This window comes from Alternaria atra, assembly GCF_907166805.1.
Source record: "Alternaria atra isolate CS162 genome assembly, contig: 35, whole genome shotgun sequence".
Classification (NCBI taxonomy): domain Eukaryota; kingdom Fungi; phylum Ascomycota; class Dothideomycetes; order Pleosporales; family Pleosporaceae; genus Alternaria; species Alternaria atra.
Genome location: NW_025091334.1, coordinates 2,019,815 through 2,035,598, shown reverse-complemented (window position 1 = coordinate 2,035,598; position 15,784 = coordinate 2,019,815). Strand labels below are relative to the sequence as shown.

Genomic DNA, 15,784 nt, shown 5'->3' with positions numbered 1-15,784 from the left:
AGTATAGAAAACTCAGATGAATAGATATTTCTGGTGCATGATTAAGGACACAAATCATATAAACATTAGGTTCTGGAGCTAGGTTTTGGGTATATGGCTGAATGACATTAGGGTTCAAAGTGAAATCTATCGGTAGCACAGCGCTCGTGCCTCTGCACCATCATCCGCTCATCTGACATGTACAAGCTCAGGTGTTTGCTGGTAATAATCATCCTGTTGTCCATTGCCGTAGCCGTACGTCGCTTGCTGCTGTATAACAGGCGCATACACCTGGTCGGTCTTTACCGTCGTCTGATCCCAGGAGACGTGTTTGGCAATGCACAACAGAGTTATGAAAGGAAGGGCTTGTGACAAGCTCGAGATGAACGACAAAGCCAATGATGCCTCCGACGAAAGTAAATGTCGAACGGGCCACAAGGGAGAGGATGAGAAGACGACCCCCAATATGGAATAAACGAGCAAAGCGATATAAAGGGCGGTTACCCAAACAATGAGGTCCTACAGATTTGTTAGCGAATGTATCAGTGGATAGTGTTTGCCGTGGACTTACGCCTCCGGGTAGACGTCTCGATCTTAATGCGGAAATGTTTGACAACGAAAAAGCCGCTGAGATAATGACGCTGATCAACCATAAAATATACACTGTGAGAGAAAGGCCGTATGATGTGAGGATCAAAAGACCATAGTCGAAATCATAGTATCTGTTGCTCGTCGTGACGTAGCTGGAAAGGACCAAGTCCGCAATCATGGCAACGGCCATAACTCCAACGATAATCCGAAATACAGTCTTGGATCCGGAAGATGTGATCTGAAGTTGCTTAAGCAGCATAGAGTTCAGGATGTAGGCAAAGGTAACGATCAGCGCCCAATTAGCCAAACAGTACATGACGCTGGAGGCTATCGATATGTTCAAATAATCGTTAATGCCAAGGCCATCACACTCATACATAACGTTACTTATGAGGGCCAGAAGGCGCGAGCTTGGATATGTCAGCAATTATAAAGTGCATGATTCAGGCGTTAGACTTACAGAGTTTGGAAGAATAATGCAACAACGAAAGGTACGCCGATCAACTTCTTTCCGGCGCCAGTTTTCCTGCGGACGAAGAACGTCGCGATAAAGATCCCCGTGAAGAGGACCAGAAATATTACATAGTATGCGAGGCCGGTTTGGGCGTAGGTTGTGGTGTATGCTTTCGAACATGCAGCAGTGCTGTATCCGGAGCCGCTATAACCGCTGCGTCTTGGTGCCATGATGAGCACTGTATGTTACTGCAAGCTCAAATCTGGGTATTCGGTTGCTGATCTGGTTGCTGGTTGGAGGCTCCGAGAATTCTGGGGTGCAATTCAATGTTGAAAAGGTGGTGAAGCGCGACTTTCGCAAAACACAATTCACGGCACCCGAAGGTATTTCAGCATTATCGGCTGCGTGCTATATTGGAGCTGCGGCTCCTCACAGCCTGCAGCCTTCCCGTATTTCTCATTTTCAGGATTGAATCAGGGGCATTTAAGGCAGTCGCTAAGCCTTTCAAAGCATTTGTTGGTGCCTCGGATGGTCTCACAAGGATGGAAGCGAGAGTGCGCGAGGTTCAGTGGACGCCTTAAACAGTACGTTACAGCCTCGGCGCGTAGAACCACAGCTGACAGTCCATGAATGCAGCGCCTCCTTCTGATGAAACACAAGATGAGGGCATGGCGGTTCTTCATTGTAAGGCCGAATCTCCAAACGTTCAAATGCGAAGGGGGAGCGCCAGGTAAGAAAGCCTCGGGGGTAAGTTTGTTCTGACCCCGGTCCGACGAGGCCCGGGCTGTGCTCAAACTTTAAACTAGCAGCGGTCTGCGGGTAACTCGGGTCTGCGGGCGACCTAAATATCGCAGGTTGCAAGGTGGAACGATGTGATGGAAGCGAGGCGACCTCCAGAATCCGAGAATGGCAATGATGTGAGGTGCAGGTGGCTGATGCTGCACGTGACGTGGCTGATGCAGGAACGGTTGCGCTTCCGCGATGCAGGGCGCGGCATTACATCATATTCGTCTTCGCCTTCAACCAAAACGTGAAAGCTATCGCCCAGCGACTGCCATTGACGCGTGCCGGTTCTTTCGGAAGCCAAGCAGTCAGCTGTTCTGAGTTGTCTCTGCAAATCCTTCCTGTCGTCTTACATCTGGCCGTGAGCTCGCAAAGTACGCCCGTTCCGATGATTCCGTTGCAAGGGACCCACGCCACAACTACGTTTTGACAGCCACAAACACCCCGACCGACATCAACCAAGCAGTATATATCGTCAGGCTGTCGCGTGCCTGTCTACCGATTCCCAGACTATGAAAGACGACACAACACCGACGTTGGAGAGCCAAGAGACCGATCTAACACCGCTGACGCGTGAGAAATCGGCAATGTCACACGTACTGCAGGGACTCTCGACGCGTCCACCACTCAGCAGTCAAGACACATGGATAGCGAACACTGCATCGGAAACACTAGATGTTGATGGCGCAACGAAATTGAGTTCCCAAACTGATGAGCAGGCGGGAGACTCGCGAAGTCGAAGCACAACAGTTATACCCTCTGACGACAGCGGCTCAGAAACGCAGCTGGCCGGAAAGCCAGGGAACCGGAGAAAGAGTATTCAAGTCGTGCTAGAGCAATCAGGCAAAAAGGGCGAGTACACGTTCACGGCCAAGGATCCAGTCTTCCAAGAGGTTCTGCAATCAGGGCTGCGGCGAGAGGCCGAGAAGTTCAACGGCAAGACCAAGGGCAAACCACGGGATCTTGTCTTCACACAACAATTTACCACGTTCGATCGTCAGAATGCGTCCGCTGCGCACTCTCCATTCCATGGATTCTTCACGTTGTTCTGGATTGCGATGGCTCTGCTACTTGCACGAATAGCAGCAGGGAACTATAGGACCAAAGGCTCTGTATTTGGGGATGCAGAGATTCTGCACTTGATGATTGATAAAGACTTGTTCGTCATGTTGACAACAGATGTCGCAATGTGCATGGCGACCAGCTTCGGCTTCTTCCTGCATAAGGCCATTGCCAAGGACTATTTGACATGGAACGGCTCAGGCTGGCTCATACAGTCCCTATGGCAAACCTTCTTCACATGTACCATCATTTGGGTTACATTCTGGCGAGATTGGCCTTGGACTCACACTGTCTTCATTGTTCTACACGTCTTCGTGTTGCTGATGAAGCAGCACGCCTACTCTTTCTACAACGGCTACTGTATGCTACCTGCTCGAACTTTGCAGGATTTAGACTGACTCTCAACAGTATCGCAGGTGTATAGACGACGTAACATATTACGTGAAAAGCTACGTCAACTCGACGATATCAAAGCGCAGGAGTGCCCAACTTATACGGCTCCTCTATCCGAGGCGTTGACTGCCTCTGGTATCGATAACCCCAACCAAGGCGAGGTGGCACGGCGAAGGAGTATCGGGCCAAAATACTCAACAAATCTCTCGAAAGAAGAGTCGGAGATCTCTTCTATTGGCCAAGCTATCGAAGCTGGAAATCCGCTCGATTCGGAACAAATTGAAGCATTTCGACGTGTTCTCAACACCGAGATTACGATCCTCGACGAAGAACTTCGCGGAAAGTGTACAACGACAGACAACGTCTACCCAAAGAACTTGACGTTTTACAACTTCGCAGAGTGGACCTGCCTTCCCACCCTTGTCTACGATCTAGAATACCCACGCCAGGAGCGCATCAATTGGTGGTACGTCGCGGAAAAGTCAGCAGCCACCTTAGGAGTCATTTGGATCATGATCGTCATCTCGCAAGCATACATCTACCCCGTAGTCGCAGAGACCGTGCGACACAGAGAGGCCGGCATGTCACTCGATGAGCGCTGGAAAGAATTTCCATGGGTTGGTAAGTGCTACATCACTATGGTATGATACAACATTCAGCTAATCAGTTCGCTCAACAGTATCCGACATGCTCTTTCCCCTTCTCATCGAACAGCTACTCAGCTGGTACGTGATATGGGAATGTCTGCTCAATGTGTTGGCAGAAGTCACAAGGTTCGCCGACCGAGGTTTCTACGGCGCATGGTGGAACTCCGTATCCTTCGATCAGTATGCTCGCGATTGGAATCGACCCGTCCACAACTTCCTGCTTCGACATGTTTACCACTCGTCGATTTCTTTCTTCCATCTGTCCAAGATGCAAGCGACGTTCTTTACTTTCCTACTTAGCGCCATCGTTCATGAAGTTCTCATGTTCTGTTTATTCAAAAAGGTTAGAGGATATCTGTTTACATTCCAGCTGACACAGCTACCACTGGCGGCATTCAGCAAGACGAAGTTCATGAAGGGACGAGATACGTTGGGGAATATTGTATTTTGGTTTGGTCTTTTCATCGGACCCAGTGTTATCACTAGCTTGTACCTTATCGTTTAGATGTACTAGTACGTGGTAGGCTTTTAGAGATTTTGTCCTGATGAATACGTATCTTGCTCAGCTCTGACTTGCGCTCTTTCGATTGAGAATGAGCTATTCAGTCGTGTGAAGTGTGCGCACCCTTGCTTTTCTCCTCTTTCAACACTTCCAATACCCGTCGTGTTAGCCTGTCGCGCTCACTAACATCAACAATGCCGTATGAGTCCTGCGATTGCTGGAAGATTTTCTCCTCCCATCCATCCCCAACATTCGGCTTTCCAGAGTCTTGCCAGCAATCTTGCACCGTACCACCAATATTCTTGAAGAAGCCTTCTAACCCTGCCGGTCCACCACCGGCATGATAGCTCTTGAATGGCCCAGCAACTGCCCACCGCGGTCCCATGCTACTCTCCACAATACTATCCAGCTCTTCGACCGAGACTACTCCTTCATTCACAAGATGGACTGCTTCACGTAATAACGCAAACGCCAGTCTGTTCGCCACAAAGCCCGTCGTCTCTTTCTTGATGTGTATCGGTACTCTCCCACGGCCGATCCAAAACTCCTGCGTCCGTTTGATAACTTCTTCTGACGTATCTGGCGACGGAACAAGTTCCAGTAATGGCATAATATGCGGTGGATTATATGGATGCACTACCAGTAACCTCGACTTATCCTGCATGTCTTGCGCCTGCTGTGAGGCCGGAATGCCGGATGTGCTACTCCAAAACAGAGAGTGCTCTGGCGCGTGTTTCTCTACATTCGCCCATAATTCTTTCTTGAAGGCTAGGTTCTCTGGACCTGATTCCTGAATGATGTGGGCGTCTTCCACAGCTGATTCGAGGGATGTAGCAATGCGGATGTTGGATATGGCGGCTGCTGATGGCTCTTCTGCGAAGAATTTGGGTAGGTTTTCTTCGACGTATTGGCTAACATTTGGTCGGGTATCATAGATTGTGAGTTGGGAAGGACCGAGGAGGTGTGACAGGTGGAAGGCGGCAAAAGATAGGCCAATAGTTCCGGTACCGATAAGAGTAATTCTAAGATCTTTGTTGCTTTCCACTCTCAGGATTGGGTCTTGTTGCGATTCTCCTGCGTCGGACATGTTGGCTGTAGAAGTGATGTGTCCGTTCAGTGGGTCGTGATGGGCGGCGTGGAAGGCGCGGCAGCTATGGAACTTATTATATCCAGACCTTGTGTGCGAACGATTCCGAGACTCCACTTGAAGCTCGAGACTGTAATGATCTACTAAGTGGCATCGGAGCGGTTCTTACACACCCTGGCACGGCTGTTACCCGCACAAACGTCAGAAAGTGTGTCGATCTCGTCTTCTTTGGGACAGCTCGGTAACTGTTGCTAGCCTGTTAGAACCCCGCCTTACACCTCATCCCCGCACCACGATCGACTCGCATACTGCGAATCCGATGGAGATGAGCGCGCCGAGGAAGGATGATGGCGGTCGCCTATTAGAAGACATGGAGGCAGGCCGCCCGACAATCCTCGTTCCCTGGTCTGTCTTCTCATCATATTGGCTGTTCATTGCGACTCTACTTTGCTTGCTTCCTCGTAACGACATTACCGGTTATAAGGCGCGCATCGCTTTGAAGAGATTTGTGAGCTGGCTGTATCAACATGGTGATCTTCAAGTCAAGACAACCGCCCCTCGACCGTTCGTTTCTCTCTATCTGTCACGAGGCCGCATCCACTAACAGCGATAGTTCCCACCGAGCTAACCGATTGGGATTGGCTCTTCGATTCTGCTTACTCTCCCATCAACAAATATCCATCAAATGAACTTGCTGGCTTCCAAAATGCGATTACTAAAGAGCGTGTAGACTGGGCCGATGTGAAAAGATACTCTACATACATCTCCACGGCGCTTGTCAAGAAGTATGGTCTCAGAGAGGGCGAAACGGTGGCTCTCTTCAGTCAGAACACTGTGTGGTATCCGGTAGCGATGTTTGCAGGACTCCGCGTAGGAGCGAAGATTAGTGGTGCAAGTCCTGCTTACAATGTTGAGGAAATGACATTCGCGCTAAAAACTGCGGATGCAAAGTTCTTGATGACTACACCAGGCAGTATGGAGATTGCTGCGGCGAGCGCAAAGGCTGCAGGACTACCGCAATCGAACGTTTTCTTGTTGGAGGGCAAACTACCGGGATACACTACAGTTCAAGATCTGATTCGTATGGGGGAATCGTATGGCGAATCAGGACAGACACCAGCGTTCAAGTTGCCGCCTGGCAAAAAGAACAAAGACGTCTGCGGTTTCCTATCCTTCTCTTCAGGAACGACTGGATTACCAAAGGCTGTGATGATCAGTCATCAGAACGTCATAGCGCAATGTCTCCAAATCCAGCAGATTACGCCGACAAATCAGAAGAAGATCATGGCCGTATTACCGCTTTTTCATATCACCGGCCTGGTTCATCAAATGCATTTACCGGTTCTACTTAACGCCGAGGTCGTCATGCTTCCGCAATTCACGATGGAGAAGATGCTAGATGTCATCGTCGAATACAAGCTCTCTGAGCTTCTACTGGTACCACCGATTCTCATCCGACTAGTGCGCGATCCATTGGTCGACAAGTATGACCTTAGCCATGTTACACGATTCTCTTCAGGCGCTGCTCCGCTTTCAGAAGAGATCATCCAGCAGCTCCAGAAGAAGTTTCCCAACACAGGCTTCAAGCAAGGATACGGTATGACGGAATCGTGTTCGTGCATTACTGCGCATCCACCTGAGAAGTTCTCATACAAGTACGCACACTCTGGCGGTGCAATCGTAGCTTCCACTGAAGTCAAGATCATTAAAGATGATGGTACTGAAGGCGATGTTGGCGAAGATGGAGAAGTACTCGCTCGTGGACCGCAAGTCGTCATGGGCTATCTCAACAACGAGAAGGCAACTCGCGATACTTTTGATGCTGACGGCTTCCTACACACTGGCGATCGCGGTGCTATCGATGAAGAGGGCATGATCCACATCTCCGATCGCATCAAAGAACTCATCAAAGTAAAGGGCATTGGTGTCGCGCCAGCTGAACTCGAAGACCTGCTTTTAGGTCATCCAAAGGTAGAAGATGTCGCAGTGATGAGCGTGAAAGACGATTACTCTGGCGAGCTTCCAAAGGCCTACGTTGTCTTGAAGCCAGGAACGGAAGAGAGTACAGCTGTGGGGAAGGATATCATTGCGTATGTCAAAGAGAAGAAGGTGAGGTACAAGTGGGTGAAGGAAGTGGAGTTTATCAACGAGATACCAAAGAGTCCTTCTGGCAAGATTTTGAGAAGAGTACTAAGAGATAAAGAGAAGAGTGGGAAGTTTGGGCTTGTCGTCAAGGATGAGACGAAGGCAAGGCTCTAGATATTAAACACTACCTGGTGCAATGAGTTGTTATATAAACAGACTGCTGCCTGCAAAGCGATCTCGAAAGTAGCTTTGTTGCCATAGGAACGAATAATAGCCTATACCTTCAACGAGTGAATGTGCATACGCCACTTAGCTTTGTCAATACCTTCAGCCTTGCTCAGCCTCCTGCGGGGGTGGTTTTAAGCACCCCTCCCTCCTTCCGCTTAATTGATCTATCTTCACACACTTTAAAGTAAATTCCAAGCTGTGCATCTTAACCATAGAAGGAACCAGGAAATATGGCAGAAGTTATCGGCGCCGTCGCAACGGCAGTCTCATTGATCGATGCCATAGTAAAGCTGCCTAGGAACGCCGGAAGCAGCCTGTTATTCTTTGTATCGCAGTACAAATCAGCCGGTGCTTTTCTCTGGTTTTTTTGGAAGCCGGGAGGTTTGGCAAATGCAAATGCAGGTGTTAGACAGCTCTCATGATACAGATGCCATGAACTTCAAGAAGTCGGTTTAGGAAGACAGCAGTATCGTAGCCTTAGCTAGAAGCAAAAAGAAATCTAAAGCTCCAAGGTCCAGCGAGCTGAATCCACACCAGGGCACTACCCTTGCTCGGATTGCCATCACTGCGCTATCTCTAGAAGATCAGAGTCAAATTCATTGGACTGCTCGTGCTTTTTTCATATTCAGCTTGGTCTCTTCGATCATAGCTGTCTACTACGCTACTAGGCAATACCGTATCTTAGCACGTTGTCTACGTGCTGAGCAGGTGAAGGTGCGGATCATGAATAATGATCCTTCTACTGGCGTGAGCCTGGACACACCTTCTGTGGCTTCCGTCACCACCGTCTCAACGCCCAACATGCTTCTCTCGTCCTCACTCAACTCCTTTCTGGTATGACTAGGTGTCCACCTTGGTTTCATATGGATGCGAAATCTGGACGAAACAGCTGGAGTCAACAGCAGTCGCGCTGTGTTCATCAATTATATCGTCGGCTTAACCGTTTGCTATGGTGTCTACGCATTGTCAAGTGCTATTGTGACCAACCAGACCTATATGAGCGAAATAGATATGCTCCAAAGAATAATACCGAAAGAGTTCTCCAATATCCATCTGGACGATGAGGAAGCCGGAAGAGGGAACAACCACCCAGATACGAATCGTGACAGCAATATGATCTCACGCACTCACCCAGTATCTTCTGAGCGGCAATCGCACCCGAAAAGCTTCCCAAACAATGTCTCAACCTGTCGCGAGCTATTAGAAGTTTTGCAAGAGGCTGCGGAGTTGCGAAAGGCGTCAGCGAAAGTCGATGAACGTCTAGCTAAGCTTCTTGAGAGGCTTAGAGAGGATACTATCGCCTTGCCTTAATGCCGGCTTGCGACAAGGGATGGTGCTGTTTGCTTGGATTACGTCGGAGAAGGAAGGCTCGTGCGAAGGATGGATTTGAGGGGGCAACTGTTTTGACTGCTTTTGTGAAACTTGCTTCGCACACGTTTATTCATTTTCCTGCATGCTGTAGTACTGGTTTGTAAATCGGAATTGGCGTCTTTGTTGGTGTGTAGCATATGTCGCGAAGGGGATAAAGATGACAAATGACGTGTGAGGGGTCGGCGTTGTGCCCCTCCGACAGGGTCTTGGAGCAAAAAAGTTCCTCGTCGAAGGTGCAATTCGACATTTCTAAGCAATACAACACGACGACTCATATAACATCGCACGTCCAGTAGTGCGCATTCTTTGATTGTCCCCTCTCTACTACGCCGCTACAAAAATCGCTATCGAGCAAGCCCGCAAAATGTCCAGCACAAACCCCACATCGAACCAACCTCAGCACGATGAGGACGACGTCGACGTACATGACGTGGACAACACGCTTGACGCTGAAGAGGCGGACGAGATTGTAGAGGATGATGGCGATGTGCCCATGGACTCAGACGACGAGGGTGACGAGGGTCGCCAAGAGATGGAGATGGAGATCAACCTTCAAAACGATTCGGTCGCGCATTTCGACGAGCACAAGGACAGCATCTTTTGCATAGCGCAACATCCAGTACACCACGAGATTATCGCGACGGGAGGCGGCGACGATGTAGGCTACATCATCGACGTGTCTTCGGCGGCAGCAGCACAACCGAGCAGCGACGGACAACCCGCCGAACGCGAAGGCCTGAAGAGCATCTTCACTTTGGACGGACACAAGGACTCGGTCAACGCCATCACATTTACTCAGCCAAAGGGACAATTCGTTGCGACAGCTGGCTTAGACGGCAAACTGCGCGTTTGGCAGGGCGTTCCCGATGGTAAGAAGTGGAAGTTCCTGGCAGAGGCATCAGAGGTCGAGGAAATCAACTGGGTCAGCCCGAACCCATCGCCCGATCACCCCAACGTTATCGCACTCGGAGCAAACGACGGCTCAGTGTGGGTGTACCACATCAGCACAGAGAAGAACAACGAGCTACAGGTCCTACAAGCATACTACCTCCACACCGAGACCTGCACTGCCGGTACATGGTCACCCGACGGTTCTCTCCTCGCTACCATCTCCGAAGACTCGAGTCTATACGTGTGGGACGTGTTTGGCGATGCCGCATCACAGGGTCTCACAGCGACTACCGACTCGCAAGCTGTGGTTGGTCTGACAGGACTGGACGAGCGCTTCCGCGTTGAGGGCGGGCTATACTCAGTCGGCATCCCGCCGTCCGGCGCATTCGTCGCAGTTGGTGGCCCCGAAGGTCAAGTTCGTATCGTCGGTCTCCCACGTCTTTCCCTCGCCGCGCCCGCACAAGCATCAACATCGTCAAGTGGTGGAGGCGCAAAGAACAAAGCTGGAGGAGGCAAGCAAGCTGGTGCCAAAGGCGGTGCGTCTTCGGCTGGTCAAGCTGGACAGATCCTGGCCAGTCTCCAGGCAGGAAGCGACAACGTCGAGTGCATGAGCTTCTCCTCCGCCCCACTCACCCTCATGGCCGCCGGCAACGTTGACGGCTCCATCACCCTCTTCGACACCGCACATCGCTTCGCCGTCCGAAGGCGGATAGAAGACGCACATGCCGACGAGGAATCGCCACAAGCTGTCGTTAAGCTCGAATTCGTCGCCAAGGAAGGACCGGGAGGTTGGCTGCTGACAAGTGCGGGATACGACGGTGTTCTGAGGCGATGGGATGCACGGGGTGGAACAGCTGCGACTGGCAAGGGCCTTGTAGGCGAGTGGAAGGGACACAGGGGTGGTGGTGAGGGAGGAGGCATCATGGCCTTTGTACAAGGAGCTGGCGAGGCAGTTGTCACAGCAGGCGACGACCACGTCACGCTAGTCTTCAAGACGCCTCTCTCACAGTAAAGACTCGAGATATCCCTCAAGTATCTACCTACGTATCGACGATGTCTCACTCATCCATGCCGCTTCATGTGCACGTCAGCGTTCTCTTCTACCACACTCAATTTCAGAACACTAATCAAACAAGTACCATAGTATACACCTGAACTACCTAACCATGGCATAGATTTTCGCAAACACGTCTGTATCGCACCGGGCAAATCATCCACTACTGTCAACACCTTTTACTCAGTTGCTCCATTTGGACGTTTTTCTCTTGATGCGTGTCTCTTTTCAAAGGTGGGAGCTATTGGAAGCGGACTGATAGGCTGGCGGTCGCGTTCTAGATCTGGCACACGCTACTGTGTATGTAGCGCTGTGCGTGTGCGGAGAGAGAGGGAGAGAAACAGAGTATGGGTGGGATCAGCCTAAGTGTCCAGATTTTCGTGTACGCTGAGTTTGGTAAAGATTCGAGGGGACGATTAATGCTGTTTTTACTTCTTCATTTGGTTGCATGAACGTGTTTTTGTTAGGGGAGGTAGTGATGGACATGTTAGATGGACATATTGGTATATGGATGGGGTGATGGCAACCTTTTTACGTATGCAGAGGACTTCAAGGTCATCACCTCATCTACCATTTCCACGTTGCAGATAACGGGTGTACCTAAAACCACTCAATTCATTGTAAATCGACCCCGCGCAATATTAAAAGTGCCATATACCTCCACCTCACGGGTACAGCACCCTCCCTGCACAAATATCCTAGAAGCAAGGCCACTCTTCTATGGAGCACGGCAAAAAAACCCGCCTCGAATCGCTTGCTTCGCTGCTTCAACAACAACAACGCTAAACGGAAGACATGTCTTTTCGCCACTCACAACCCGTTGCGCATCCTCAGAAGGGTACTTTACTCCGAACCTCACTACTTGACTAGACCAACGTTAGTTCAACGGTGAAAGCTATCCCCACCCTCCACCTTGGATGTTGGATGCAAGGAGGCTTGCTGGCTTATAGCGTGCGGCTCCTCCTCAGCCCTATGACGTTAGATACCCCACTTGTTGTACTCACATGTGTGGACTGCATGTTAATCAGCTTCATTTTGCGTCTCCGCCGAAATAGGCTCATCCGAGTTTCCTGATACAATGGGGGGTATACGTAAGAGGACTGAAAAGAAGCTTTCTTTGCATGCATGCAAGCAAGCACGCAATGTGTGTATGTTCGGAACCCAGGAGGGAAACGTGTGGTAACCATGCAGCTAGGCCAGGACAGTGCGCCCTGGCCAATGCTAGATAGGAGTCGTGAACATTATAGGTCGTGATTTATAGGCTTTGCCTATGTGCGTAGATATGCTCACCTTTTTACTCTAATGGGAATGTTGAAGTGATTGTAGCAAAAAAGAAAATGCGTTTTTATCGTAGCCTGTCGTGGTGTATCGCGGACGTACACTCCTCCAAAGTTGATGTCATTCCTTCCGAAAAAGGTACAGGTGGTTCGCTTCCCCTCCCCACAGACTACCCTCTATTGCTACATTGGCGCTGTCAAGCGAGGGATCTCCGCGGCAATGTCTTGCATTGAACTTTTTTTCTTTCTGGTCTTAGAAGCTGTTCGGACCGACAGCGGAACATTACGCGAGCTGCGTGATTGAATTAGATGACATGACGCCACAACAATCCCCCTCTCCAACGCGTGGAAGGGGGTAGAGACAAGGGAAGATGCGGAATTCTGAGTACGCTAGCTGGGGGAAAGAGTGGCGATTATCCTAGGTTGTTCTGCCCGTTGAACAAGGTTGGTAATTTAAGCGACAGGAGAGTTTGTCCGTAGCAAATGAGGAATAAGTAAACGTGTGGAGCACGCTGGATGTTTTGGTACTCAGCTGCAGCTGACATGAGGATACGAAGTTAGTGAGCTCTGGTACCGAGACAAGTACCCAAACTAGATTCCGTCTTGCAGGTGGCCTTTCTGTGTGACCAAAGTTTTGCGTGAGTGGACTCTGTTCTTCGGTAGGTTTGGCACTATTGAATCCCCATGTGCTGTGAGGATCTGCTGCTCCCAGCATCAAACGTCACTGATGGGACCAGAGTAGCGAGTAGTTACAGCATGTTGTTGGATTGGGTTACTTGTGGGGTATGATCACTAATTTAGCTACTTCCAGGTTTGGTTATCAACGGGCCGGCCGCGCGGGAGAACGCCAGAAGGACCGAATTGACATGTGATTGACAACACGTGCAAGCAGTGATAGCAGTAGAAAAAGCGAATTCGAATTTACCAGTGTTGAATGATTATCCAGCGCGTCGCGACTAAGAGGAGCAGTATCTCCGAGACCATTGCGATGCATTCGTCACCCCAGTCAGCGACTAAATCACGAGCTCTGCTCGGGCACCTAAATTCATGTATGATTGCGAATGTTTTGGTTGGGGGAACGCTTCTGAACCGGGTTTTCATGTAAGCCGGACATGTCTTCCGAGAGCCAATAAGATTAGTCGCTTGTTATGTCATACCTGTTCACGGCTGACTTGATGTGTAACAAGATGTGGGGGCTACTAGTCGTACTCGGTAAACGAGGCGCGATCACGACAGCACGCCGTGGAGCAACAGGGTCCATGTTATTGAGGCCTGGATCAACGACGATGAACAGAACAGAAAGGAGATGTACAGGGTGACACTGTGAAGATAGTGTGTTGAAGAGATTATTCATTCATAGAACTAACTATCTGGGAGAGTCGTATAGTCTATGTCTTTTCATATTTTACTTTGCTAGATTTTACATAGTACACTCGTAGGTAGTGGAACGTGTATCCCACCTACGGCTCAAACGCCATATTTTCAGAGTCGTGGCCACTGCAGCAGGCGCCATCAAGCCAGCTGGTCATTATAGCAATTCAGATAAAGAGAATAAGAAGAAGAAGAAGAAGAAGAAAAAGCTTTTGGTCGCTCAAAGTAGGGCAAGGCCCAGGGGTATCGTGAAATCATCGGAAGAATGGAAGAAAAGGCCGCAACCCAATAGTGTACACCACACGTCGAAGGTGAAGTCGAAGCAGTGCGAGCCGCATCAAGATTGAAAGGCCTTGAAAGCGAGGATATTCAGGTTGGCTTCCTATGCCTCCATGTCGTCCATGTCTTCATCGGTAAAGTCCTTGAGGAGTTCGAGACCACCAAGATCATCGGCATCACCGGAACTCAGGGAAGCCATGCTAACCTCCCGTGCGTATTGGGCAGTCATGCTAGAGGAAGGCATGACGGGACTCTGGTTGGTGTTGCCGAGCCGTGGTGTTGAGTAATGGCCAGGCATACCCGGCGCAGGTGCATCCATGCCGAGAAGGCCGCCGGCACACCTCGCTAGATACTCGTCGACGGCCCAGAAATTACAGCCGGCGTGGCGTAGTACTTCGTTTTTCAGGTCGAGGACTTCTTCGCGCAAGAGAGCGACGTTCTCCTTGAGCATCTTGTTCTTGGATGAGAATTCACGCGCGCGGTCTTCGAGGGTGTGGATGTACTCCTTCTTGCGCTGCCTGCACTTATGAGCAGCTACACGGTTCTTTTCGAGGTGTGTCTGACGAGCGGAGGAAACCTGGAAGGGGTAGCCGTCTGCAGTATAGGCTTCGACCATCTGAGGTTGGGACTTGGGCCGACCCCGCTTGCGCTTGGGTGGCTGAGGGTTGGCGTCGGCGTTGTCTTGCTGCTGCCGAACGGTGCCGCTTGGCAGTGAGTTAGCGACCATGTCCTGATTGGCCGAATCATGGCGATTAGTGCGTTGCCGCTTTGCGGGCGGCATCTGTGGCGAGGGCTCTTGCTTGGGCCACAGGGCGGTTTCGCTTCTGAGTTGCTCGACGGGAATTGAACTCTCGCGAGGCGGGTGGGTGGGTGAGTGCTCTTCTGGGGGAGTGACTTGGCCGTAGCGCTCCGTTGTGGCGTGTGTAAGTAGGGAAGGCGGAATGGAGAAGGTCTGCTGGGGCAGCATGGAGGAGGAATTGCTGAAGGCAGCTGGCTGCTTGTTGTGATATGAGTTTGCACTAGAGGGTTGCATGGCAGTGAAAGCCTCGCCAGCCCAGTCGAATTGGGGTTGTTGCTGAATTGCTGTCATGGTAGACGGCGGTTTTTATTGTTGCTGTGATGCGATGGTGTGGTGGGGGATGTGTTTGTGCAAGCCTGAGACTGGAGCTTCCTTCCAAGTCTTATAAGTACAGGGCGACGGCAGGGCGAAGACGAAGACCGAGAAGTTACAGGGAATCGGTAGTTAGTAAGAGCGGATTTGGGCAAAGCGGTTGGGGACGGGGGAGGTTAAAAGTTACGCTGAGGGAAGATCGCCTGCCATGGGATTCCAAACAATGGGGGCTTTGGCAACATGCGGAACTGAGGAAAGCGATTCAAACGAGCAGGGGTAGGGGCTGGAGGGCATGCGATTGGTGGACACTAGGCCGCGTTACGTAGTGCGCCTTCTAGATCGCCGATGTCCAAGGTAATCGTAGCTCAGCGCGCGCCAACCTGGAAAACTAGGACTGCAGTATGTCGATCGCTTGCGCGATGCTTGCCCATCTCGCTTTTCACGCCACACGTCTTCGGCTGATTTTGCGTCTCTTTCCCCATGCCGTTTGTGGTACATTTGCATTCCTTCGCACATCTCACGCCTTGTTTTGCACGCTACATATGTCTACTTTACCTGGTACTGTCTCCCGACTATGCCAAATCGGAAACAATGGTAACAAGGTCTCCTTGTCTAGTTC

General features: G+C 50.5%; 6 protein-coding genes across 6 annotated transcripts; 3 read left to right on the top strand and 3 right to left on the bottom strand.

Annotated features, from left to right (window-relative positions):
• Positions 1-168: 168 nt before the first annotated feature.
• Positions 169-1,254, bottom strand: ALTATR162_LOCUS11573 (uncharacterized protein; the record flags this gene model as incomplete). Its single annotated transcript, XM_043319215.1, has 3 exons — positions 169-498; positions 551-980; positions 1,031-1,254. 3 exons carry the CDS (start codon positions 1,252-1,254, stop codon positions 169-171), a joined length of 984 nt encoding a protein of 327 aa, XP_043175150.1.
• A 1,065-nt stretch (positions 1,255-2,319) lies between these two features.
• ALTATR162_LOCUS11572 (uncharacterized protein) lies at positions 2,320-4,414 on the top strand (the record flags this gene model as incomplete). Its single annotated transcript, XM_043319214.1, has 3 exons — positions 2,320-3,229; positions 3,278-3,883; positions 3,930-4,414. 3 exons carry the CDS (start codon positions 2,320-2,322, stop codon positions 4,412-4,414), a joined length of 2,001 nt encoding a protein of 666 aa, XP_043175149.1.
• Positions 4,415-4,511: 97 nt separating this feature from the next.
• On the bottom strand, positions 4,512-5,498 carry ALTATR162_LOCUS11571 (uncharacterized protein; the record flags this gene model as incomplete). Its single annotated transcript, XM_043319213.1, has 1 exon — positions 4,512-5,498. One exon carries the CDS (start codon positions 5,496-5,498, stop codon positions 4,512-4,514), a length of 987 nt encoding a protein of 328 aa, XP_043175148.1.
• Positions 5,499-6,025: 527 nt separating this feature from the next.
• Positions 6,026-7,757, top strand: ALTATR162_LOCUS11570 (uncharacterized protein; the record flags this gene model as incomplete). The annotated part of the gene is made up of 2 exons (XM_043319212.1): positions 6,026-6,062; positions 6,112-7,757. 2 exons carry the CDS (start codon positions 6,026-6,028, stop codon positions 7,755-7,757), a joined length of 1,683 nt encoding a protein of 560 aa, XP_043175147.1.
• Positions 7,758-9,546: 1,789 nt separating this feature from the next.
• Positions 9,547-11,085, top strand: ALTATR162_LOCUS11569 (uncharacterized protein; the record flags this gene model as incomplete). The annotated part of the gene is made up of 1 exon (XM_043319211.1): positions 9,547-11,085. One exon carries the CDS (start codon positions 9,547-9,549, stop codon positions 11,083-11,085), a length of 1,539 nt encoding a protein of 512 aa, XP_043175146.1.
• Positions 11,086-14,157: 3,072 nt separating this feature from the next.
• ALTATR162_LOCUS11568 (uncharacterized protein) lies at positions 14,158-15,144 on the bottom strand (the record flags this gene model as incomplete). Its single annotated transcript, XM_043319210.1, has 1 exon — positions 14,158-15,144. The coding sequence occupies one exon, from the start codon at positions 15,142-15,144 to the stop codon at positions 14,158-14,160; it is 987 nt and encodes a 328-aa protein (XP_043175145.1).
• Between the last annotated feature and the right edge of the window lie 640 nt (positions 15,145-15,784).